Source organism: Pelobates fuscus, chromosome 2 (genome assembly GCF_036172605.1).
Source record: "Pelobates fuscus isolate aPelFus1 chromosome 2, aPelFus1.pri, whole genome shotgun sequence".
Taxonomy (NCBI): Eukaryota; Metazoa; Chordata; class Amphibia; order Anura; family Pelobatidae; genus Pelobates; species Pelobates fuscus.
This window is the reverse complement of record NC_086318.1, coordinates 23,555,709-23,580,517: the sequence shown is the minus strand read 5'-3', so window position 1 is coordinate 23,580,517 and position 24,809 is coordinate 23,555,709. Positions and strand designations below refer to the sequence as shown.

The following is a 24,809-nucleotide window of genomic DNA, read 5'->3' as shown; positions in this document are numbered from 1 at the left end:
TCTGGGCAATTGCTGCCTCTTGAGTTTATCTTCACTGAACAAACCAAACCAGGCAGTAACATAACTGGTTGTCTGATTGACAGCCAAGGGGGGTGTAACAAAGGTTTATTTATAACATTTCCAGTTCCTATTGAGATCTGCACTTTTTGTAAAATTAAACATAGGACATACTTTTCACACAAAAAGCACATGAGCAATAGGCATGTGCATGGGGAAAATATTCGGCTCGGTTCGGCATTCCGAAATTCAGGACTTCGTCAATTCGGCACTTCGGGACTTTGGAACTCCGAGATTTCGGGACTTCTTTTGCAGCCACTTGGTAGATAACTCCCTAATTCTCACGGTATTAGGGAGCTATCTACCAAAAGGCTGAGTAGATACCGCGAGTAGGGACATGTCTAGTAAATTTAGTAAATTTGGCTGAAAGACCTAAATTGGTCTTTCAGACAAATTTACTAATACTAAGTAAAATTTACTAATACTAAGTAAAAATTTACTAATACTAAGTAAAATGTACTAATACTAAGTAAAAATTACTTAGTATTAGTACATTTTGCCCCAACTCGTGGTATGTCTATGGCTGCTCACTGTTTAAAAAAAAAAAAAAGGGGTCCCCCCTCCTGAGCCCCCACCCGCGACTTGCTAGTGGGGGGCTTTTAAACTAAAGGGGGGCCCGACCCCCACCCCTGAGTGGCGTGTGGGGGCCCTAAAGTAAAAAAAGGGGGGAGGATCTATTGTCTTCCCCCCCTTGGCCCCCACCCCTGAGCGGTGGGTTGGGGCCCTAAATAAAAAAAAATTGGGGGGGGGACCTAATGTCCTCCTCCCTGGCCCCCATCGCTGAGCAGTGGGTGGGGGCCCTAAACTAGAATAAGGGGGGAGGGCCTAATGTCCTCCACCCTGGCCCCCACCCCTGAGCAGTGGGCGGGGGCCCTAAACTAGAATAAGGGGGGGACATTTTGTCCTCCCCCTGGCCCCCACCCCTGAGTGGTGGGTGGGGACCCTAAATACAAATTGGGGGGGGGTCTAATGTCCTCCCCCCTGGCCCCAACCCCTGAGCGGCGGGTGGGGGCAATACAAATGTAACCCCCCCTCCCCCCAGCCTTTTAGTAGATAGCTCTCTAATACCGTGGGAATTCGGGAGTTATCTACTTATTCATTCCTGTCATTACACTGACTGGCTAAGTAACTTACATTTTATATGAATGTGTGTTACTTGATTGTTGTAAGTGTTGCAAACGCTTACAGCTGAATCCTGGCTATGTTTTTATTTAAACGTGTATACAGTGTAACATTCTTCTTCTTTCACTGGGTAAGTATATTAGTACTTAGGCAATACTGTGCTTCGGAACTTTGGAATTTCAGCACTTTGACACCTCGGAACTTCGGCAATTTGGTACTACTACACTTCGGAAATTCTGTAATTTCGGCACTTCGGCAGTTAAGCTATTCTGAAATTCGGAAGCACCCGAATGTCCGAATTACCCGAAATTCAGCCGAATTTTAATTCGGACCGAAACGAATTGCACATGTCTAATGGGCAAGCTAAAGGGCTTTATATGTGTGTAGAGTGTAAGAACAGGTTACAAACTATTGTCATTAATGGCAAACCCTTAGCACACCAGCTGTGACAGTATAGGTAAAAAAATAAATCACATTTTCATAACAAGCACTGTAGAGAAAGGGCAACAAAATAACGATAAGGAAAATGGATGAAGAAATAATTAAAGTCATCATTTTCTGCTGTTCCAGGACGACTCCACAGCAATGTCACTTTAAAGGATGGCTACTGAGGGCCAATAAATAAAAATGTGCTTATGCGGCTGCTACCAATGGTCTAAATATGATGCCATTTCTCAAAAGAAATGAGAAACACTAAATGGTTTATCAGCTCCAGGGATCAATGCTTAACAAGGAGCAGGACTCAATCCGTGCGTGGAAATCAAGAGAGCATCGTGGGTGCTGTTTCTCTCGGTTTGTGATGAACAGAAAACGAAAAGAGCTTGTTCAGCAGAAACAAAGCAAACTGCAAGATTTGTGAGGGTTCATTGGCAAGCCTGCCATTAGGCTTTCATCGGAATGAGAAGTCATTAAGGCTTATGGCAGGGAGACAGGAGAGCGTTCGGCCTTCTGCAGCCTGAAGGGCAAAATGAAAAGGCTTCTGGGTAAAATGCCGAAAGACGAACATAGAAAACTGGAAGAGCGATGTTTACTGAGCTTGTAAAATGAATCCTAAAAACAATTTGCAAGGGAGAAATATAGACATGGAGATATATAAAGATCTCTTCTTTATCTAATGCAGTGATAGCAGTTTTGATACAGTGTATGGAATTGAAATTATAAACTAGATAATCATAGGCTGAAAGAGTTCAGGATGTGTTCATTTCTGACTAGTGATTATTTATAGTCTGCGGTGTTAACTTTAAAGGCACCCCGACCACTTCATCTCAATGTAGCGGTTTTAACACTGCAATGTAAAACATTGACATTTTGTAAAAAAAAGGTTAACGTCACCTCAGTCGAGTCAGACTCGACTCTTCAACCAGCATTTGATTGGAGGTGCGCAGTGTTTTGCTGCACATGCATATCTCGCTCTCAGGGCTTCTCTGTGAGGAGCGCTGAATTGGACGACAATGCGCAAGAGTCAGATGGCATGTTGACGAAGGCAGAGTGGGCGGCTGCTGAGGAGGTGTCTCGGCGCAGGAAATGAAGTAAAATATATAAAACTTCTTTTACATCAGCAAAGGGAGGTGGACAGAGGTCAGAACAAAAGAAAGGAATTTGTATTTCTGAAAAAACTTACTTTGTTTACCTATAACTAATATTTTATTGGGAGTAGTCTAGCACTGAAACAGTTAAAAACGTATAGCTATAGGAACCATACTGTGTAATTTGCATTATGTTTCTTTTGTTCCTATCTAAACGATGTCAGACAATATTAAAGGGATACTATAGTGCCAGGAATACAAAGCTGTATTCCTGGAACTATCACTTTTCCTGCCACCGCCCTCCCTTGTCCCCCACCTCCCCGGAAAATAAAGGGTTAAAAAACCTTTATTTAGTTATCTGATCCCAGCTCCGATGTTCCTCCTCCATCCCGCGACAAGCGGGCTCTAATCAAGACTTTCCTATGGGGAAAAATCTGATGCTGGAGGTCCTCATGCAGCACGTAAGGATGTCCAGCGTTAGATAACGAACCTTTGGTCCTTTTCAAACCAGATAGACAGCCACTGAGGGCAGATTTAGAGCTACAATATAAACATTGCAGTTTCTCTGGAACTGCAATGTTTTACATTACAGCACTAAGGGCAATAGGGACACAGTGCCCAGACCACTTCAATGAGCTGAAGTGGTCTGGGTGCCTACAGTGTCCCTTTAATATTCCTTTCTTAGTTGGTGCAGGAATCCAGCTTACAGGGAACACTTTATCTGTTCATGCTGCCTTGCAGGACCCAGAACTCTAAAGCATCATGATTCCTCAATGATTGAGGATTTTATTTCCTGCCCTACGCATTTCGCATGCTGCCATCAATATGTACAAATGATGTGTGCAGGAAAAAACATGGAGGGTTTGGAAACGTAATGCAGACATGTGCAGTAAAAAACCTGATAAGATAAATGCTGAACTTTATGGAGGCAAGTCTTTTTTCAGCCTATGTAACTATGTACTATTACATCTTGAATGGATAAAGAGGGCCAGTTTCATGTTAGGGGTGTGAGTGGGTAGGTGCCAAGTGTGGGGCTGTTCTGAGAAATGTTTAAGTTACTTACTAATAACAATTTATGAAACAATGCGTGATTTAGGACAATAACAATGTATCGTATTTACACAGACTGATATCTAAACACAGTTATTGAAGTTAAAAGACACATTACTGGGAGTATAATTGCCAGGGATGCCCAAAAAGTAGATCCCAGGATGTTGTAGAACTACAACTCCCATAATGCTTTGCATGCCTTTAGAATGACAAAGCATCATGGAAGCTGTATTTTAAAGATCTTGGGACCAACTTTTTTGGCACCCCTGATTATTGTTGTGGAGGTCTGTTATACACACAGACACACCGGCAATATGGAGCTCCTGGAAAAGAGGGATATTAGAATATAATATCCCTCCTAGATAGAGACACTTTGGAGGTATGTGACGGCATACTACCTGCTAAACATCATAATGAGTGACAGGTTAGCCATCAGTAGTGTAATGCATTACCCATATTATCTTTATTACATTCAATAAGTGTTTGACATACATATAATATATGCAGTCAATACTAGAAAAATAATAAGTGGTTTTGCAGCTGGATTTTGCCATGGTGGCTGCCCAGCTGATATTGGGGCACACCGGCTGAATTTAAAGTGACACTATATGCACCCTGACCACTTCAGCTCATTGAAGTGGTCTGGGTGCAGTGTCCCTATTGCACTTAGTGCTGCAATGTAAAATATTGCAGTTCCATAGAATTTGCAGCACTAAGTCTGCCGTCAGTGGCTGTCTACCAGACAGCCAATAGAGGTGCTTCCTGGCTGTTAATAGTTGTTCGGTCCGGTAACAGACGCTGGAACAAATAACTTCAGCTTCAGCTATTTCCCGATTAGAAAGCATTGATTCAATGTTTTCCTATGGGGAGGGCCTAATGCGCGCGCGGCTCTTGCTGCGCATTAGCGCCTCCTCATAATAACGTAGAAAGTGGGGGTGCTGAGACCCAGTGCGAGGGAGGGTGGGGTGGTAGAGGGAGTTTTAGTGCCAGGATTACAGCTTTGTATTACTGGCACTATAGTATCCCTTTAATGGAAATCTACATCTATTTATAATAATAATAACAATGCATGTAATAATTTGAGATGCTGAGCTCCCCTTAAAACCATTTCTCAGATAAGCATAGATACCGTCCAACATTTTGAACAGAAGCTCCCTGGTGGTTCAAATCAGCATGTTCGCAATTGAAATGTTATTCGAGGTGAATAAACCCTTCAGGTGTTTAGTACATAAAACAGAAATTAAAAAGAATAGATTAAAAAAATTCAAATGTGAGGTCAAAAATCACCGGTTTGGACAATTTCCGGTTGTACTTTTCTAGCCAGTATCCTGTTTTGGTCAATGAAGGACATCTGATCGATTTAGAGCAATAATTTAAGATCCAATCACCCACTAACCCTGAATCACATTGTAAATTTGCCCCATAACAGTTTTTGGAACTCACAGTAAAAAGTACAATCCGTGTATTTCTCTGAAAAACAATTAAACTTTCAGTGAAAATGCTGTGCAATATAAACCAGCAGCTCAGCTTTTGACCTTAAAAAGATTAAATGACTAAGAGCTGGCTAGTAATCACTAGTAAAGGATGATTAACAACGGCATGCCTCATTGCCTATGATTCTAGACTCCAGAACATTTAACCTATTCAGTCCTTGGGGGATGTATAGCCAAGAGCTATTGAATGCAGAATATTAATAAATATTCATTGTCCGTGTTCGGAGCATTTCAGATTTTTTTTTCACTGATTACTTTGTATAAAAATTAAATACTGCAAAAATGACAATTTACCTTTATTTCTACATTTTGAAATTAGATAATTTTTTTTTTAAATGTCTGTGAGTTCCACTTGCATATTGCAAATGCCAGACCCATCGGGCCTTCCTGAACACGTCAGGATTATTAATTAAACGCCAAACTTTAATTTCCACCAGAACCACTACAGCTTAAAGTGTCTCTTTTACCAAAAAATACACTTCATGTAATCTGCTTCTATATAGCTTCCTGTGTCTGAATCTCTATTTTCCCCCTGAATACTCTAGTTTTCATAAAACACACAAAGAAAAGTAGGGACTATTTTTCCATATATATACCGTATATAGGAGTCAAGGTGTCAAAACTTGACAATGGGTGGAGCTTAAAGCAAGGTTTGTGTTGCAGTAGCCAATCAAATTGACTCTCAATCCATCTAGAAAATGAATCTCACAGTAGGGAAACAGCAGATATCATAGGCAGAGGAGAGCAAAATGGCTGTGCCGAGGGATTGAAATCCTGCACAATGAATTAAAAGATACTAAATATTAATTAAAGGGACACCACGTCTGCCCATTGGAGTGGTCTGGGTGCCAACTCCCACTACTCCTAACCCTGCAACTGTAATTATTGCAGTTTTTTTATGAACTGCAATAATTACATTGCAGGCTTAACTCCACCTCTAGTGGCTGTCTACTAGACAGCCACTAGAGGGCACGTCCTGGTTTCTAGCGCATGTGCGATTGGTCTCCCCCGCCGGGGAGGAGCATGAGCGGACCCGAAACCACCGCCGAGGGACATTGGCGGGGGTCTCAGGTAAGTCACTGAAGGGGTTTTCACCCCTTCAGCAACATGGGATGGCTGGTGGGAGGGAGAGGGTATCTGCAATGCCAGGAAAACGGTTTGTTTTCCTGGCACTGGAGTGTCCCTTTAAGGTAAGTTACAAGGAATAGGCTATTCATTAAGATGCATAAGGAAATGGAAACCAAATGGAAAAAAAAGATTTGTGGTTCTTGGGCAAATAGGGCAAATATTGCCATTTCTGTGCAAAGGCAGAAAAGGTCTAATAATATGTATTTCGGCTTTAGCATCCCTCCCAATTGAATGGACATTGAATGGACAAAGAGGGACACTTATTTTAGGGGTGTGAGTGGGGGGGGGGGGGAGGGCAGGTGTGGAACTGTTCTGAGTTTGTTTTAGGTGACTCACTAATAACAATTTATGTCACTAAAATGTAATTTAGAACAAGAACAATGTATCGTATTTACACAGACTGAATTCTAAACAAATTTACTGTAGTTTAAAGACACATTACTGAGAGTATTATCGTTGCAGAGCTCTGTTATAAACGGTACCTCCAAACTCCGCAATCCTGCAAATTCTGAGCGGTTTCTGTCAATCTAAAACACTGGCATCCTCAAAGCTAAGCAGTGTATGGAGTTTTGCAGTGGTGTGGTATAATGTAGACCAGTGATTGTGTATGTTAGTACATTTTTTGGGGGTTAAAAAAATGTCCTTTCTCAATTTCCAACAACTATGTGTGATTCCTTCTAAATGCCTCTCCGGGTAGTAACTGGCCTATTTAGTAAAGAAGTATTCACAGGGGGATGCCGGCACTCGTAGTGCTGACTGATGCTCGCTACGCAGGATACAGGCAGGTATCGCAGTCTTGGAGAATTTAAAAAGTAAAACTTTTATCTTCTCCTGGTGAACAAAGACCATTGTAAATTGGTTCTGCTGCTGGGAAATTAAAAGGTTTTTACACTGCTGCCCCGGGAGACTGACTTATTTTCTTTTAATAAATTGGTGTCAGTTCTCAAAACTAACTGAAAATAAAACAGTATTAATTTCCATGGAGCCAAGACAGGATTTAGAGGAAGACTGGCAACGTGGGGTGTCTTGGCTGTCGTACACTACAATTGACATCATCTGCAGCCTGAAGATAGAATTTAAAGTAGATATTTCATCAGAAATCTTTTTTCCACCTTTGTTCATCTTTTTTTGATACATTGTAAACCTGTTCAAAAACCGAACACAATATTTTTAGGTAACATGAGCTTCAGTGGGGCATAATGGGCATTCTACATCATCAGGAACTCATACAAGCATTTTGATGTATACAGCGGAATGTTGTCAGCTGATTAGCTCCACTACGGAAATCTGGTGGATTTATATTTTTTCTTCCCACCCTCCCCCCATGATAACGGTTTAAAGGTTTAAGCATTTTGAAGAATTTCAAGATGGTCCACCACACATGGTAAAACCGTTCATCTTCAAGGGATAATTCCACATCCATAAACCAACAAGAGAATAATAACTGGGAAATATTGTTTTAAACTAATGAATGTTTAATTAATTATGTCCTTTTATTATGTACCGGTATGTTCTTCAAAAGTGACTTTGGAAGCCAGAAGTACACGGTATTCCTGTTTTAGTACAGGCAATCTCAGTGGCTCTGTCATTATCACACAGAAACAGGAGTATCAGCAAACAAATCCTGGTTTATTGATCAGTCCAAAGGGCAGGTTAGACGAACACTGGTCTTAGGCTTATATGCCCGCATCTCCCAAAGCAAAACGCCTCTATTATGTTCTCTTAAAACATAGCAAGACGCACTATTGTGCCTTAGGGTTGTTGGGCTCAATAAAAGGTCGAAGAACCAGCAAGGAGGGAATGGCAGGTTTATACATGCCTCTTCCTTGTTGTTGCCAATGCTGACAGAGGTGGGCGATTGTGCTTTGGTTCATATGAGGGAATGATGCTTTATAGAGTGCCACATTTTTACAGGGCCCAACTTCAAAATGAACAGAGGAGGAATGTCTAAAGTTTAAAGGACTGTCCCCTTACCAAGCGGTAAACGTGCTCGACATTAACACTGATCCCACCGACGCCGTCACACAGAAGAGTCTAAAAACTGGAATGTCCTGGTTTGTCCTTTTTGATTGTTCATGTAGCTGCCATCAGGGAGGGAAAGGGAATCTTTTGTAGCAACACCCAATGAGACACAGAGGGAAGCTCGGAAACGCCACTGACAGGAGTTCAAATATCAGCAGGCACCTATCCTTGCACCTTGTTAAAATAAAACATGTATGTATTCTCTCTGTATAAGCACAAGTGAGCTATACTTCATTTGACACCTGAGCCCCAACTTACCATAGGGAAAGCTATTTTGACCATTCTCAGTGTTTGTTACTCTGTGTAGGCTGTAATAGCACTAGTGAGCTAAAACGTGTTTGAGACCTGAGTGGGAACTAACCATAGGATAAGCTAGGAAACAGTTGTCCTTTTTGATTGTTCTATTACATTCTGCTCGGGAAGTGGTAACTGCCCCAGGTGCTGGGGCAGTCCGGGAATTGAAGTCGACAGTAGGAGGCTCATAAGTCAATACAAAATGTTTTCTTAGACAGGCATCAAGTGGTTCTTTATAGAACAATATCTATTCTAAAAGCAGAGATTGGTAGGTTGTACGTCTAACTGATATATTGGTCTTCCTCTTCTCAATCCCTCGCAATCCATCATATGCCAGAAACTTAGATAACAGACAAATTAAGTGCAAACTCGAACACCAGGTGAGTTTGTATAACTTACTAATTATACAAGTTCTGATAATATCACTACGGGACCTTCTAGACCGAGGCTAAATCAAAGTGAATTAGCTGGCCGTTTATTAAGTCTAAGGAATGACAGAAAGGTAACTCACTGCCCAGGGTGAGACAAAGTAACAAGAAACATCCTTAATGAAAACACACAGCAGCACACATAATCGTACATCATCAGCATTTAGTGAGAATTGCACCAAAAGGAAAATATATTTGGCTACAATTTATCAGGTCCTCCATAATACGCGTCAGGAAAAGTGATTCAAATGTAGGAGAATCGCCTGGAACAGACAGAGCAGTGACGCAGTTCACATTTCTCCTGCGTTGAAAATGAAAAAGTCTGTTAGGAACCACCGATATTGGGGTACTCTGTAAATAACGGTGGTCTTAAACACAATATGGTCATACAATGTGACTAAATCCATATGTTGTACATGAGATGGCTTGAAAAGATTGTTGGGAAAATGCTTAAAAGTATTGTGTGTGTAAGTGCGCTGAACCATATATGTGTGTTATGACATTTACCATATTAACCAGTAAAGTAATATTAATTTAACCAACTATACCAGGTTAGCAGGGAGGCGAAAAACAGTTTCTTTCTGTGCTGTATTTTGCATGTTCTCTGGATTGCCTTGGACAGGGGATGGCAGTGCCAGGATTGGAAGCTGGTTTAGTAGTCCACAATATTAAATCAGGGGACCATTGACTGCAGGCATACCTATCTATAAGGGAAGGCCAGATTTGCCAGGGGGCAGGAAGCAGTACAGCAAGGTAGCAGAAGACAGTGTTATGTCTAGGAGGAGTCTTTGCATAAGGAACAGATGGCTCTCACTTCTGGGAGCAGGACTCCTGGAGCGGCTTAGAGTAAAGAATACCACGGACAGACTGTGCAGCAGCTGCTCATAGACAGAGCTGTGCATCGCCGCAGGAAAAGAGTTGTGTATCTATACGAAGTCCAGGGATGGGACTCTCTAGATATATCACGAAGAACATGGATAATGCATCTCCCCTGGATTATCATTATTTCATTAATAAAAAGTTATAATATGTGACATAAGAAAACACTTACAAGTACATACCTTAGTTAATAAATATTTTATTATGCCCGGTTTGTCAATCTTTAGTCCTGATAAGTGAGCTTGGCTGGTTACCCTCAACCTAACTTGCAGCTTAACCTGGAGCAAGCAACATCTGCCGTCCTGCACACTATGAACTAGATTTCCTGTGATATTCAGCCAGCCTTCTGAAGGTGGCCGAGACCCGATCGTTCAATCCCCCCTTAAACTGTATGCATGTGGTCAGCTTTACGGAACTGCCAACTAAGGAACTCCAGGTTGGGAGGTTGTGTTCCCACAATGGTTGGATTGTCCAAGGTCTGGCATAGTATATGCAGAGGATCTATCAAATTAAACCATAGTCTTCCAAAAGAGGTTAAAGAGAACAATGTGTGGAGGTGAAGGAATGACCTGAAGGAGTGTGAAACTTGTAAAGAATGAAAGATAATATATTTATTGGTTGTTGAAGCTTCACTTGCTCTATTTGTCCTGGATTGCAGTAGTAATTGCATTGGGTGACATACACAGTTGCAGGAGGCAGATTGCTTGTGAAATGGACAAGCTCCATGCATAGCCTAGACTTAAAGCTACCTACCTGACATGTTTCGTGGATGACTGGTTTAGTGTAAAGGTTATTTGCAGAGTGAGCTGAACAGCTAAATACTGTTCATTGTAGCAAACTTTGATGGCACTGCATGCTAGCAGACAATAAGTCCACATGCTCACTGACATGGAACTAAAGACAGCAGCTATGGTGTGGGGAACGCTAAGTGATACAATATGATAAACCTCATGGCTGTGAAAAGACAGCTAACCTAAACTGACCATTCAATGAGCACTGCTAAACCACTCTCGTGTGGATGGAAAAAAAAAACTGGAAAACCTTTGCGCAGAGTAAGCGTGTTAAGTAATCCAATGTTACCTTTGATCTGTTATCTAAAAATGTGGAACATCAGAGTAAAAAAGCCAAGGAGGTCAGACATGGGTACAAATTCCAGACTGTCCTCTCAAATTCCGAGACTCCTATCTTAAACCAAATATGTTAAGAAAAAAGTGTGTCCTGAGGGTAGTGAGATTGGTACTCTAATATCAGACTGGTCCACTGCTTTTCCACCCATTACTCAAGGAGGGGGTGAGCAGGAAATGATTGCAGGACCAAGTCAGTAAGCAGAAGGTTACAGAACATGAGAGAAATTCTGACAGATTTCACAAGTAGCCAATATAAACTGCATGTAATAACAGCATTCCTACATCCAATCCACTGCAAAATAGGCCATACTGAGAGGGAAATGAAACCTCCCGAGTGGAGCTATTTGGAAGCAAACATGAGAAATTATTTATTGGCACAGTTCAAAGAGAACAAGAAAAAAAAAACCAGTTTGTACCCAAAAGCAGCAGCTCATTGTTTTACACCTCAAACACAGCAAAAAAGAAAATATGTTTGAAGGGAGATAAAATACTTTCTTTTTCATCTAAAATAAAAAAAGAAATAATCTCAGAATTCAACAGTTTTTATTTTTAGCCTGCATGTCTTTTTCAATTTCTCGCTTATTCTGCGATAATCAGATGTCCTTTTTTTTATGGTGAACAGCTACGGAAATGCATATTGCAGAACTGCGAAGAAACCAGCACTGACACACTAACCCCACTCCATTTATTGTTTAGAAACTATTATGATCTGGATTGGTCAGAAATCACACCTGCCAAATGTAAGAATAATCCCTTCCAAGATGGTACCAACTCCACTGACAATACTGTGCTCACATTAATGGATTACTGAAATCTAGCTGTAAATCAGTTAATGAAGTGGTTTTGGTGAGCACTACTGTAGCATCACTGTTCAGTTATCTGCTATTTAAGATCCTTAATTTCTGCAACCCTCTCCACACCTCCCCTGGCAGTGACTGACACAGTCTCCCGACACACGTCCTGTTCATTTGATCAGGCAGCATGGAGAGGCCTTCCATGCACCTAACTATTCAACAACAAAAAAGAGAAACAACATTTTCACCAAGCAAAGTTGAGTTGCGCCTAATCCATCAAACTTTCAGGTATTGACTGACGCTTGGACATTATTCCCCCTCTTTAAAGGCCTAATGTAATTGTTCTGGTGAGTATAGTTAGTATAGTTCCTGCAGGAATATTAATGTAAATACTGTCTTTTCAGAGAAAAGGCAGTGTTTCGAGGCTCTCCATTGGCAGTCACTCAGACAGCCACCAGAGGTGCTTCCTGGGTCAGTGCGGCACGGAGACACTGAATATTCCTCATAAAGATGCATTGATTCAGTGCAAAATAGAAAGAAATGGAGGATGCAACAGAGAACAGAAAAGAATGGAGTACTAAACAGTACAATATCCTATATAAAACTTAACTGAAACCCCCAAGCTGATATACCCCAAACTTAAGGAAGTGACCAATGTTGATTTATTTGTTCAGATGACCACTAATAAGATCGAAAAATTACCAATACCTGAAACACAGAAACACAACCTATCATTCAATGAACAAAGAGCCTTACGGGAACTATGTAACAACAAAAATCTCATCATAAAGCCTTCGGACAAAGGAGGGAACACAGTCCTACTCAATCGTGACATATACATTTCCATGTGCTTGGATCACCTCACTGACTCTTCTTGCCATGAGAAACTTTCCAAAGAGCCTACCATGAGATATATTGAAGAATTTAAACAGGTCCTAAATCGAACACTAGAAGGCAATGTAATTACAAACGGAAAATTTAAATATATCCAACCATTGCGACCTTTTATTGCCTCCCCAAGGTGCACAAGAATAGACAACAACCTCCAGGGAGACCCATAGTATCTGGAAATAGTTCTCTGACCAAAAATCCAAGCTGATTCATTGAAAAACTTTTACATCTGTATGTCACCAGGCTAGTATCTTATGTTCAAGACACAAAACAGACATTGCTAATTTTGGAAGACCTGATAGTTCCACTATACACCCTATTGGCAAGCCTAGATGTTGTATCCCTCCACAACAACATTCCCTATGAGATGGGTTTAAAAACAACGTCATACTTTTAAAACAAATGCTTATACCCCCTCAAAAACACCTTACTGGCAAGCCTATATGTTGTATCCCTCTACAACAACATCCCCTATGAGATGGATTTAAAAGCAACTTCATACTTTTTAACCAAAAGCTTATATCCACTCAAAAATAATTTATTTTGGTGTTACTCCATTTTGTATTAACACATAATTATTATTTTGTGTTTAATGGGATTTACTATCTTCAAGTGAGAGGTACAGCCATGGGCACGGCTTGTGCCCCGAGCTATGCCAACCTCTATCTAGGGTGTTTGGTGGAGACTAATTTGAATCAGGTTATTGCCACTAATTATGGTGACTTTATCCTCCAATGGCACAGATATATCGATGATGTCCTTTTATTTTGGACAGGCCCTATAAGTATGCTTAAAGAATTTGTACAGTTCTTGAATCCCAACATTATAGAGATTCAATTGACTCATGTAATCTTTGGGTCAAGACAGTAAAGTGGACACGGAACTGTTTAGAAAGACCACCTCGACCAACAACTTACTTCTTTGGCATAGCCACATAGCCATCTGCATAATTTAAAAGCAGGAATTCCGTATGGCCAATACCTTAGAGCAAGAAGAAACTGCTCTAATGATGAGTCCTTTTATAAGGAAGCTAAAGAACTGAGGAAACATTTTAAATCTCAAGGCTATCCAAACAAAATATTAAAAAGAGCATTCCAATGGGTTGTCTAGATGGAAAGAACTACATGTTTGAGGACTAGTCGACCTAAACAAAAGCAACAAACAATACGATGCATCGGTACATTTGATCGATTATGGGATACGATAAAACAAATCTATTCGGATCACTGGCCAAATTTAAGACACAACGTGAATTTAGCAAACAATTTACCAGCATTCCCTAGCATCACAGCGCGCGTAATATGTATATACATATACCGTAATGTGTAGTGCAAAACACAATAAAACAGATAAAATAACTTCTCACATGTTCCAGAACAAAATGTGGTTTGCTCAATCCAGTGGTATTATCCCCACAAGGTTATTGCCCAAAAGATCCAGCAGCAGCAGCTGTGCAGTTGTGTAAACACTTTTGAGAAAGCCATTGTATGGTGAAACGCGCTAAGTGTATTTTTATACTTTTTTTAAAATCTTGCTACTGTTTTTACTGTTTTTTTTATATTAAAGTGTGGCAAACCTAGCCACTTCAGACTATAGAACTGTGACTCTAAAGGTTGTCCTAAACACTGCTGCCATATTATGTTTGAATGTATTTTGCATACTGTATGGAAATGTATATTTGCCTGTATCCTTATAGCATTCGTAGGCTAGCAGCCGAAAGCCGCTAGCATTTACATGGTTGTTTCATGAACAGCAACTTTACCGGCTGTTCGTGAAACAAACTAAGTACCGAACCCAAGCCCACACACTGAGAGTCGTGTGGCACCAATTACCAGATTGCAACATTGTTGCAATCGGTAGTTAAGTGCTTTCCTGGGTGGCCGTCGTTCGACTACCGACCACGCGGCGGTCGGCCATCTTGGATCCTTTGTCTCCCCAGCGGTGTTTTGCCGTCGAGTGCCTGGAACTGAAAACGGCTACTCGACGGCACGAACACCGCTGTACTTCCAGGCAGTTCGGGAGCTCTGGTCTTCTCCTATTGTGGTTCTCCATCGGTGTTCGGTACTTTCAGGCGACTTTAATAATAAAGTGTATTTCGTGCGGCGTTCGGTTGTTTTAGCTGGGGTCTGAGCGGTACTCTCACGAAAGGTGCCCTCAGACCCCAGCTATCTACAGAATGTCCGTTCGTCAGAATAACGTGAATATTGTACAAATGGTGAATTTAAATGTAAAATGCCGGTTCTGCTGCACTGAGGGATAATCCACTTAACGGTGTATTTCAGTGGGAGTGTCCCTCTCGTGCAGCAGTGCCTGATGGGAGAATTGCTCCAAATGTTAAGTCCCCCATGTAGTCCCTTACTGTATGCTATGTCAGTAAGGAAACCCCTTGCATGGGGACTTGCATAAATACTCGAAGCAGTGAATAAAGACCTCAGTTGACTCCCAGAACTGTGTTTCGCCCGGTTACTGGGGGATTTGGGATATTGCCTTACTTTTCAGCGCTGACTGTGGATTACCTTTAATACCAGCGGAGATCGTGGGATTTAATATTGCCGCTCCGCTACATAAAGTATTTTTTATTGGACCTATTGCTGCTGCTGGATCTTTTGGGCAATATCCTTGGTGGGGATTGCCACCTAAGCACATTGAATTGAGCAAACCACATTTTGCTCTGGAACATCTTTTATCTTTTTTATTGTGTTTTGCACTACATATTACGGTGTACACTATTGTGGTTTTATTTGTTTCCTCCTATATATATATATATATATATATATATATATATATATATATATATATCCATGGAGAACAACATTTTGCACCATATCTTTGAGTGGGGATCATGCCACTTCACATGATATCCTTGGAGTCATATCTACGGCTCCATAACATGTGAGTGCACATTTTTATCTATACCTACTCTTGCTCCGTAGCCCAACATACTACACCATATACGTTTATTTTATCTTTTTATTTCTATGAGGATACCTCCCACAACTACAACAAATACGAAGAATCAACCCTGCACTTAATCCTTAGGCGAGAACCATTTCGCCCAGGCACATAAGTTGGAGCTGTATCTAAGCTCCAGAAAAGTGTGAGTGGCCATTTTTTATTTTTACTTACTCAACCAAAGTTTTAAATACTACACTATTATATCTCCCTTTTCTTTTTATACCCCTATGAGGACTAATTAGGCGTTCACCTACCTCTTGTTTGTTATCCAAATATCTATTCATGTATGGGATTTTTATTTAGCTTTCAAATGTGCTCACTGTCCCCACAAATGCTTCTCTATGAGAAACATTTGATTAGACAACATGAAAAAGGGGGTGGATCGTGCAAAAGAGGTAAAAGTTTAGGGACTAACAATAAAATAATTCAAATCTAATAAATGTATACTTTTATTTTAATGAATTTGTTCAAGTACAATAAAAATGTGCATTATTTTAACCCAGACCTGCCCTTTCAATACTCCCTTTCTCTACAAACAGACCTGCTATTTTATATATTTTATAACCTTGGGTATCTCATTGTATGCATATGGTAAAAGTGGGTTTCAAGACACACATATATGGAAATGAATACAATGAGTATTAATACATATTGTGCAAAAATATAACATGAGGGAATGGATGTTAATGCAGTGCATCCCAGTATGGAGTTATGATGTGTATATGGATACAGTGAGTACCAGTATAAAGTGATGGTGTGTATATGGATACAGTGAGTACAGTATAAAGTGATGGTATGTATGTATGTGGATATAGTGAGTACCAGTATAAAGTGATGGTGTGTATATGGATATAGTGAGTATCATTTTAAAGTGATGGTGTGTATATGGATACAGTGAGTACCAATATAAAGTGATGGTGTGTATATGGATATAGTGAGTACCAGTATAAAGTGATGGTGTGTATATGGATATAGTGAGTACCAGTATAAAGTGATGGTGTGCATATGGATACAGTGAGTACCAATATAAAATGATGGTGTGTATATGGATACAGTGAGTACCAGTATAAAGTGATGGTTTGTATATGGATATAGTGAGTACCAGTATAAAGTGATGGTTTGTATATGGATACAGTGAGTACCAGTATAAAGTGATGGTATGTATATGGATACAGTGAGTACCAGTATAAAGTGATGGTGTGTATATGGATACAGTGAGTACCAGTATAAAGTGATGGTGTGTATATGGATATAGTGAGTATCATTATAAAGTGATGGTGTGTATATGGATATAGTGAGTACCAGTATAAAGTGATGGTGTGTATATGGATACAGTGAGTACCAATATAAAATGATGGTTTGTATATGGATATAGTGAGTACCAGTATAAAGTGATGGTTTGTATATGGATACAGTGAGTACCAGTATAAAGTGATGGTATGTATATGGATACAGTGAGTACCAGTATAAAGTGATGGTTTGTATATGGATACAGTGAGTACCAGTATAAAGTGATGGTTTGTATATGGATATAGTGAGTACCAGTATAAAGTGATGGTGTGTATATGGATATAGTGAGTACCAGTATAAAGTGATGGTTTGTATATGGATACAGTGAGTACCAGTATAAAGTGATGGTATGTATATGGATACAGTGAGTACCAGTATAAAGTGATGGTTTGTATATGGATACAGTGAGTACCAGTATAAAGTGATGGTTTGTATATGGATACAGTGAGTTCCAGTATAAAGTGATGGTGTGTATATGGATACAGTGAGTACCAGTATAAAGTGATGGTGTGTATATGGATACAGTGAGTACCAGTATAAAGTGATAGTGTGTATATGGATACAGTGAGTACCAGTATGAAGTGATGGTGTGTATATGGATACAGTGAGTTCCAGTATAAAGTGATGGTGTGTATATGGATACAGTGAGTACCAGTATAAAGTGATGGTGTGTATATGGATACAGTGAGTACCAGTATAAAGTGATGGTGTGTATATGGATACAGTGAGTTCCAGTATAAAGTGATGGTGTGTATATGGATACAGTGAGTACCAGTATAAAGTGATGGTTTGTATATGGATACAGTGAGTACCAGTATAAAGTGATGGTTTGTATATGGATATAGTGAGTACCAGTATAAAGTGATGGTGTGTATATGGATACAGTGAGTACCAGTATAAAGTGATGGTGTGTATATGGATACAGTGAGTACCAGTATAAAGTGATGGTGTGTATATGGATACAGTGAGTTCCAGTATAAAGTGATGGTGTGTATATGGATACAGTGAGTACCAGTATAAAGTGATGGTTTGTATATGGATACAGTGAGTACCAGTATAAAGTGATGGTGTGTATATGGATACAGTGAGTACCAGTATAAAGTGATGGTGTGTATATGGATACAGTGAGTTCCAGTATAAAGTGATGGTGTGTATATGGATACAGTGAGTACCAGTATAAAGTGATGGTGTGTATATGGATACAGTGAGTACCAGTATAAAGTGATGGTATGTATATGGATACAGTGAGTACCAGTATAAAGTGATGGTGTGTATATGGATACAGTGAGTACCAGTATAAAGTGATGGTGTGTATATGGATACAGTGAGTTCCAGTATAAAGTGATGGTGTGTATAAAGATATCAATACAACGAAGATCATGAATGCATGATGGCTATGTATAAAACATATATTATTTTCCAAGATGTTTCAGGGATAGGGAGCAGCTTGTTTAAAACGTGTCCTTTTGAAGTGATAATATCAGATTGTACATGAACCTTTAATGCTGGGTTCGGAATGTTACAGTCTATGTGTGCAGCTGTGCTTCTGTTGGTACAAGAAGACACATCTGCTCATTAGCAATACAATGGCCGTTCTAGTGTCTAATTATATGCAGATGATGCATTCTTTATTCTTCGGCTAAAAAGAGGGCAATCCGTGAAAAGTGTCTTCTCATGATGATCTTCTCGGTTCCATTGCTCCGAGTGAGGAACTTAAGAGATAGTTATCGTCTCAGCCCAAAACCTGTACCGGAAGACATCACGCTAAATCCTTCCTATAATAACTATGGAAAATAGAGAGCTGTGACAGCACTAGTATATATAGCCAAGGTGCTATTAACAGACTGTTTAAATACATACCATTTTAGAAAAGCTGTTAAAGTACTCATTTAAACAAAAAAAACAAAAAAGCTTCAACATTTGGCTTGAGAAAAGTCAGTTGTTATGATTGAAACATTGCATGTTATAAACTGGCTGGCATTGATATACACTTATAAGTTTGAAGGACATTTGTGGTATAAAATCTCAGAGGCTGACTTACTCGAGTAAACAGGCTCTTTCACGTTTCACGTACAGAATATGTACAATAGAAGGAATACAGCACAAACAGTTAAACGTCCTCGCTGTTTGCAGTTATGTTACCACCCATAAAATATAAAAACATAAGCTGCGGTCCTCTGCATGTAACAAGAGTGAGTCACTCAACACTTCCCAAAAATCCATAGGGTCTCTTAGACTGCACTATTAACCAATTAGGGTGCGAGGCCTGGTGAATGGCTTACCTAGTTTCTTCTACTCTTGTTTGTCAGTGTGAAGGCTTAGTTGGGTAGTAAATGGACCTTACCTCTTAAGCTATCTATTGGCCCTTACTTTACAATTTTCAATTAGTGCCACAAATTTTCAAAGCTGAGATTATGACTTTGACCAGGCCACTAGATTTCTCTTTATGTTCTTGAACCACTCAAAGGCTGCTTTTGAAATGCTCCGAAGCTTTGGTTTCTTTTTGTGAAGCAGGACCATTAGCGGTCATTTCTCTCTATTTTGATCTGTTTTTCATTTTCCCGTTTTAAGAAGATGTCCAATCCTTTGAAGAATCACCAAACCATGATGTTTGTCCCTACACGTAAGTCTTCTTGAGGCAATGAAGGTGTTTGTCCAAATGTGCTATCAATTCATCATTTGTCTCAAAAACAGTTTTGAACTTGAAGCACCCATTCAACTGTTTTTCTTAGTAACCGTTCAGATACCATCTGAAAGCTAGTCATACTTTCAGATGATACTTTTTAAACTTAAAAATTAAAGTTCCATATGCATAGGGATGAATAATGCACCATGACTCCAGAGGTCTACTCCGTCTGGTCCAATCACAAAAAAGAGCTATTGTAGCTCAAATTTCTGAAACACTTACTTCTGGCTATGATATAGAGGTGTGTATGGGGCAGCAAAGCCGCAGACCAGTTTGAGTACCCATGATAACCCCTACCCACTGCCGAAAAAGTCTTTAATGAGCGTCAGAACTGGATCATGGAGCAATGGTAAAATGTTGCCTGGTCTGATGAATCATGTTTGCTTTTAGATCAGGTGGATGGCTGGGTGCATGTGCCTCGTTTACCTGGGGAAGGGATGGCAGCAGGGTTCACTATGGGGAGAAAGCAGGCCGGTGGAGAATTTTTTTTTCTCTGGGCAGCGATCTGCTGTAAAACCTTGGTTCCTGGCATTCATGTGCATGTTACTTTGATACATACCACATACCTAGAGATTGTTGCAGACCACGGACACCCCTTCATGGCAATGGCAGGATAATGCATCCCGCAACACTGCAAAAAGTGTTCAGAAATGGTTTGAGGAACATGACAAAAGGTGTTGCCTTGGCCTCCTACTGGAAAAACAAATGCAATCCATATAGGACTCCTTGAGGACTCCTTGAGGACTTAAAGAATCTGCTGCAAATGTCTTGCTGTCTGATGACACAGGACAAGTTCAGAGGTCTTGTTGAGCCCACGTCTTGACGCATCAGAGCTGTTTTGTGCAGCATAAGAGGCACCTACATGATATCAGGCAGGTGGATTTAACGTTGTGGCTGATCAGAATATATGTATATATATATATATCAGTTGAGGGGAACTGGATATGCCAATGGATTCAGGGTGTATGTGATTGCTGAAATGTATTTTGTACTTACACACAAATACAGCAATCTGTATTCTTCTGATGGTTTCTGCTAATTCCGAATATACAGCTGTTGTTAGTTAAAGACAGACATCACATTTTCTTAGCAACTATGTATCAGCCACATAAACGTTGATACTATGTATATTTAAATCAAAGGATCTCATTAGTTACTAAATATATATATATAACCGGAGCTAACATTGAAAACTGGAGTACTTACAGCTAAATCTGCTATAACTTGGATAGATGTATAATAATAAGAATGTTTGGCATATTGTTTAAAGGAACTTAATGACTTGATCTGGGTGCAGTGGTGGTCATGTTAAACCTGCAATATAAAACATTGCAGTGGTGTAAAAACTGCAATTTTCACATGGAAGTGTTAAATACAGCTGTAGTTGCTGTATTCCCGTCAGACACTAGAGTTACTTCTGTCTCCATAACCGAGTCAAACTCACAGAGACCATGTGATTAGTGCAGCAAAGCTTTCTGCCGCGCATGCGCACTAGCCATCCAATGGTGAGCAAATCTCACCTTATAAACAGGGGAAGGCACTTATAGGTATGGAAACACCATAGCGTTAGGAGTATATGTTTGTATTCCTAACACCTTACTGTCCTATTAAAAGTGAAATATGTAAAGATATTTTCAGGGAAGGAAGACCCTTTAAATTTGAACTCCCAACAAGGCGAGAAACAGCGATAGCATCTCAGCAGTCTATTAACCATTACCTAATGGAAACTATAGACCTAAACAGTGCCACACAAAATGCTGGTGCATTATAAAGTAAATAATAAAATAATTGTATTACAATTAATCAATAAACATCACACCTGGGACATCGTACGAAAGAAGGAAATGGGTGATCCCCGGTATAGGAAGTCTTTGCATTAAAAATGGTCATGAAGCACAAAGAAATTGTGAGAGTAAACAAACAAAAATAGTTGGTCTCACCTATTTTGGCTTTATGGAGGCAGAATTGTGAGGGCATTAGACAGGGTACATACCACATCTAATAAGCACCTTTGAGAAGATGGAAGACAGACACTATGTGTGGGTCCCCATATTACTTTTGTGTTTTGGTCACCCTGTGCCCATTATTGGTGCAGGGCATGTTGAATGTATTGCTTGCCTGGTCCTCTCCCCCTCCCCTTTTTCCTGTCCTATTGTTTCCCCAGCAGGGCGTTGACCAGTTTAAACTAGCTGCCCAGTCCCTCCTCAATCTCCTATCAGCCCTTGCTCTTGTCTGACCCCACCCTTCCTTGTACTATAGTACTCTATGCACCCTCTTGTATGTAAATGAGTCTGTTGGGCGCTTAAAATATGTGTGCTATGTCTATTAAAGTTAGTTGTTGTTTTAACCTGGTGTTTGGTCCAGGATGGAAAAGGTCATCAGTGATGCCAGTCAAGTCTCAGCGACTGGGTCTGAAGTGCTCCTGGGTCCCTGTTAGCTAAGAGGAAGCAGACTTGGCGGAGGAATTCGGTCGCTTGATGTCAGTAACCTAGATTGTCCCTATTGAAGGGTCGGCCATATTGCTCAGCTTCACACAACTTGCATTGGAAGACCTGCTCTGGCTCCAGGTGCCAAGTTTGGACTGAACTGAAATGGAACGCAACACTGGAGGACAGTATGGCTGAGCGATCACACACAGAGACACTAAAATACACTGAACACAACCAGTTGTGATTCCTTCCCCAATGCCCTCCACAAACAGAGGAGGAAGTGAAGAATGTGTTATGAGAATGCAATCAGTGGCTGCTCTATCCAACATGCAATCATATTACGTACTAGTAGCTCACACTCTAATTTACCCAGCAGTGATTGGTAAGTTGATTAAATCCTGGTTCTCTGATCACTTTACCTTGTGTCGGGTTATGATTCTCCCAAAAGACCTTTAGCAGCTTCTCATAGCTGATGTTTTGTGGCTGATATACAACACGTACTACTTCTGCATGGCCGGTCTGTCCTGCAAAGAAAGAGTTGAGCGCAGTTAACACCATATGGTATAATAATAATGCGAAGCATCATGCATGGGCAATGTATTAAAAGGAAACTCAAAGCAATATAACCAATACGGCAAATTATAGCAGAACTTTAAATAAAGATTTTAAAGTGTTTTTCGTAAAACTTTTACCGAACACTGGGCAAAAACAGAGGCTCTCCTGACATCCTCGGCTGAAAACATATTCACAAAGATAGGGTGCGGGGCTGTGAACAAGTCATACAATATACAAAATACAGCACACTCCACACTAAACTAGCCCTAAATCTGATAAATATGACACAACCACCTGCCCTAGGTCAAATAATTTATCATTTCTGAGCTGTACATCTTGGTGAATACTTTTGCATTACACCCTCTTGGCAAGCACTCTGCCTACAACGATATCTCTACATGCTGATTCCAGAGGGTCAAAATGACTTACACTATGAATGCCAGTTCTGTTAAATGTCATTAAGACTGTGGTCCCACTGGCATGACATATTTTGCTGACTGTCTACATTTTTTTTTTTGTACTCTTATCACCATATAGTTACCTGCATCGTCCGCTGCCAAATTCTGAGAAAATGCTAATTATTGGAACAAGATCTATGGAATAAACGTATGAATGGTGCGTGTGCACTGAGCCTTGTTACATCTACATGAACGAAGAAAGAATAATTGATCACCTATAAAAAACTTCGAAGAGGTGAAGAAAATTAAAGGGAAATACCTGCTTAGTAGAAAAAAAATTATGCAGTGAGTTTTAAACAGTCCATCAATATCCGGGCAGGCACCTTTTGAGCGCACTATTTATCCTGATCTTGTGAGTGCATTTTAATCGCAGCGCATTATTGATTTGATAGTTTTAATGGGAGATAAAAAAAACACAAAAGACTAATTTGGTGCAGAACAGCTTTTTCTAAAGTATTTCCCCCTGTTGCGGTCAGTAGTTTTCTCCACCAGTGTGCTTGTATTTTGATTTAAAACGGCAAAGTCCATCTTAATTTAGTAATCTAAACGTAAGGGAGGCCTTCCACTTGCTTTGTGAGCCTGATTCAAATAAAATAATGAAAGCAGCTCTTGACACATTTGGTCTAGAGGTTATCTAGACTTCTTCCAGATCTTTCACCAAACCTTCTCCACCCATGTCGATTGTAATTCATGTGAAAAGACGTTTCTCCTCTCCAACTTTGATGTTGCTGACTCAAAGGTTGAAGACAACCTTTTTTGAAAATTGAAAAGGTTGTGAAAGTTTTAATTAACTTCTTATCTTGTCATGTTATGAAATATTGAATGCTCAGTAGTGATGTCCCGAACGGTTCGCTGGCGAATAGTTCCTGGCGAACATCGCTTGTTCGCGTTCGCCACGGATGGCGAACATATGCGCTGTTCGGTCCGCCCCCTATTCGTCATCATTGAGTAAACTTTGACCCTGTACCTCACAGTCAGCAGACACATTCCAGTCAATCAGCAGCAGACCCTCCCTCCCAGACCCTCCCACCTCCTGGACAGCATCCATTTTACATTCATTGTGAAGCTGCATTCTTAGTGAGAGGAGGGACAGTGTAGCTGCTGCTGATTTGATAGGGAAATTGATAGCTAGGCTAGTGTATTCAGTGTCCACTACAGTCCTGAAGGACTCATCTGATCTCTGCTGTAAGGACAGCACCCCCAAAAAGCCCTTTTTAGGGATAGAACATCAGTCTGCTTTTTTTTTTTTTCGGTGTAATGTAATTGCAGTTGCCTGCCTGCCAGCCTGTGTGTCAGGCTCACAGCATATACTGTAACCACTTGCCCAGTGCCACCACTCACTCACTGGTGTCACAATAGCTTGCATTTAAAAAAAAAACAAAACTTTTTTGACTGTAATATAATAGCAGTCAGTTTCCTTCACTAGTGTGCGTTTCAGGGCCTGCCCAGTGCCACCACTCACTCACTGGTGTCACAATAGCTTGCATTTAAAAAAAAACAAAACTGTTTTGACTGTAATATAATAGCAGTCAGTTTCCTTCACTAGTGTGCGTTTCAGGGCCTGCCCCGTGCCACCACAGCTTGTATTTTAAAAAAAAACAAACAACTTTTTTGACTGTAATATA

At 40.3% G+C, this 24,809-nt stretch overlaps 1 protein-coding gene across 1 annotated transcript in view; it reads right to left on the bottom strand.

Annotated features, from left to right (window-relative positions):
* Nucleotides 1-24,809, bottom strand: part of MSRA (methionine sulfoxide reductase A) — a 267,236-nt gene that overhangs the window by 78,662 nt on the left and 163,765 nt on the right. The window contains exon 4 of the mRNA XM_063440808.1: nt 22,591-22,695. Coding sequence (XP_063296878.1) covers nt 22,591-22,695 — 105 coding nt within the window. The remainder of the gene's footprint in view (nt 1-22,590; nt 22,696-24,809) is intronic.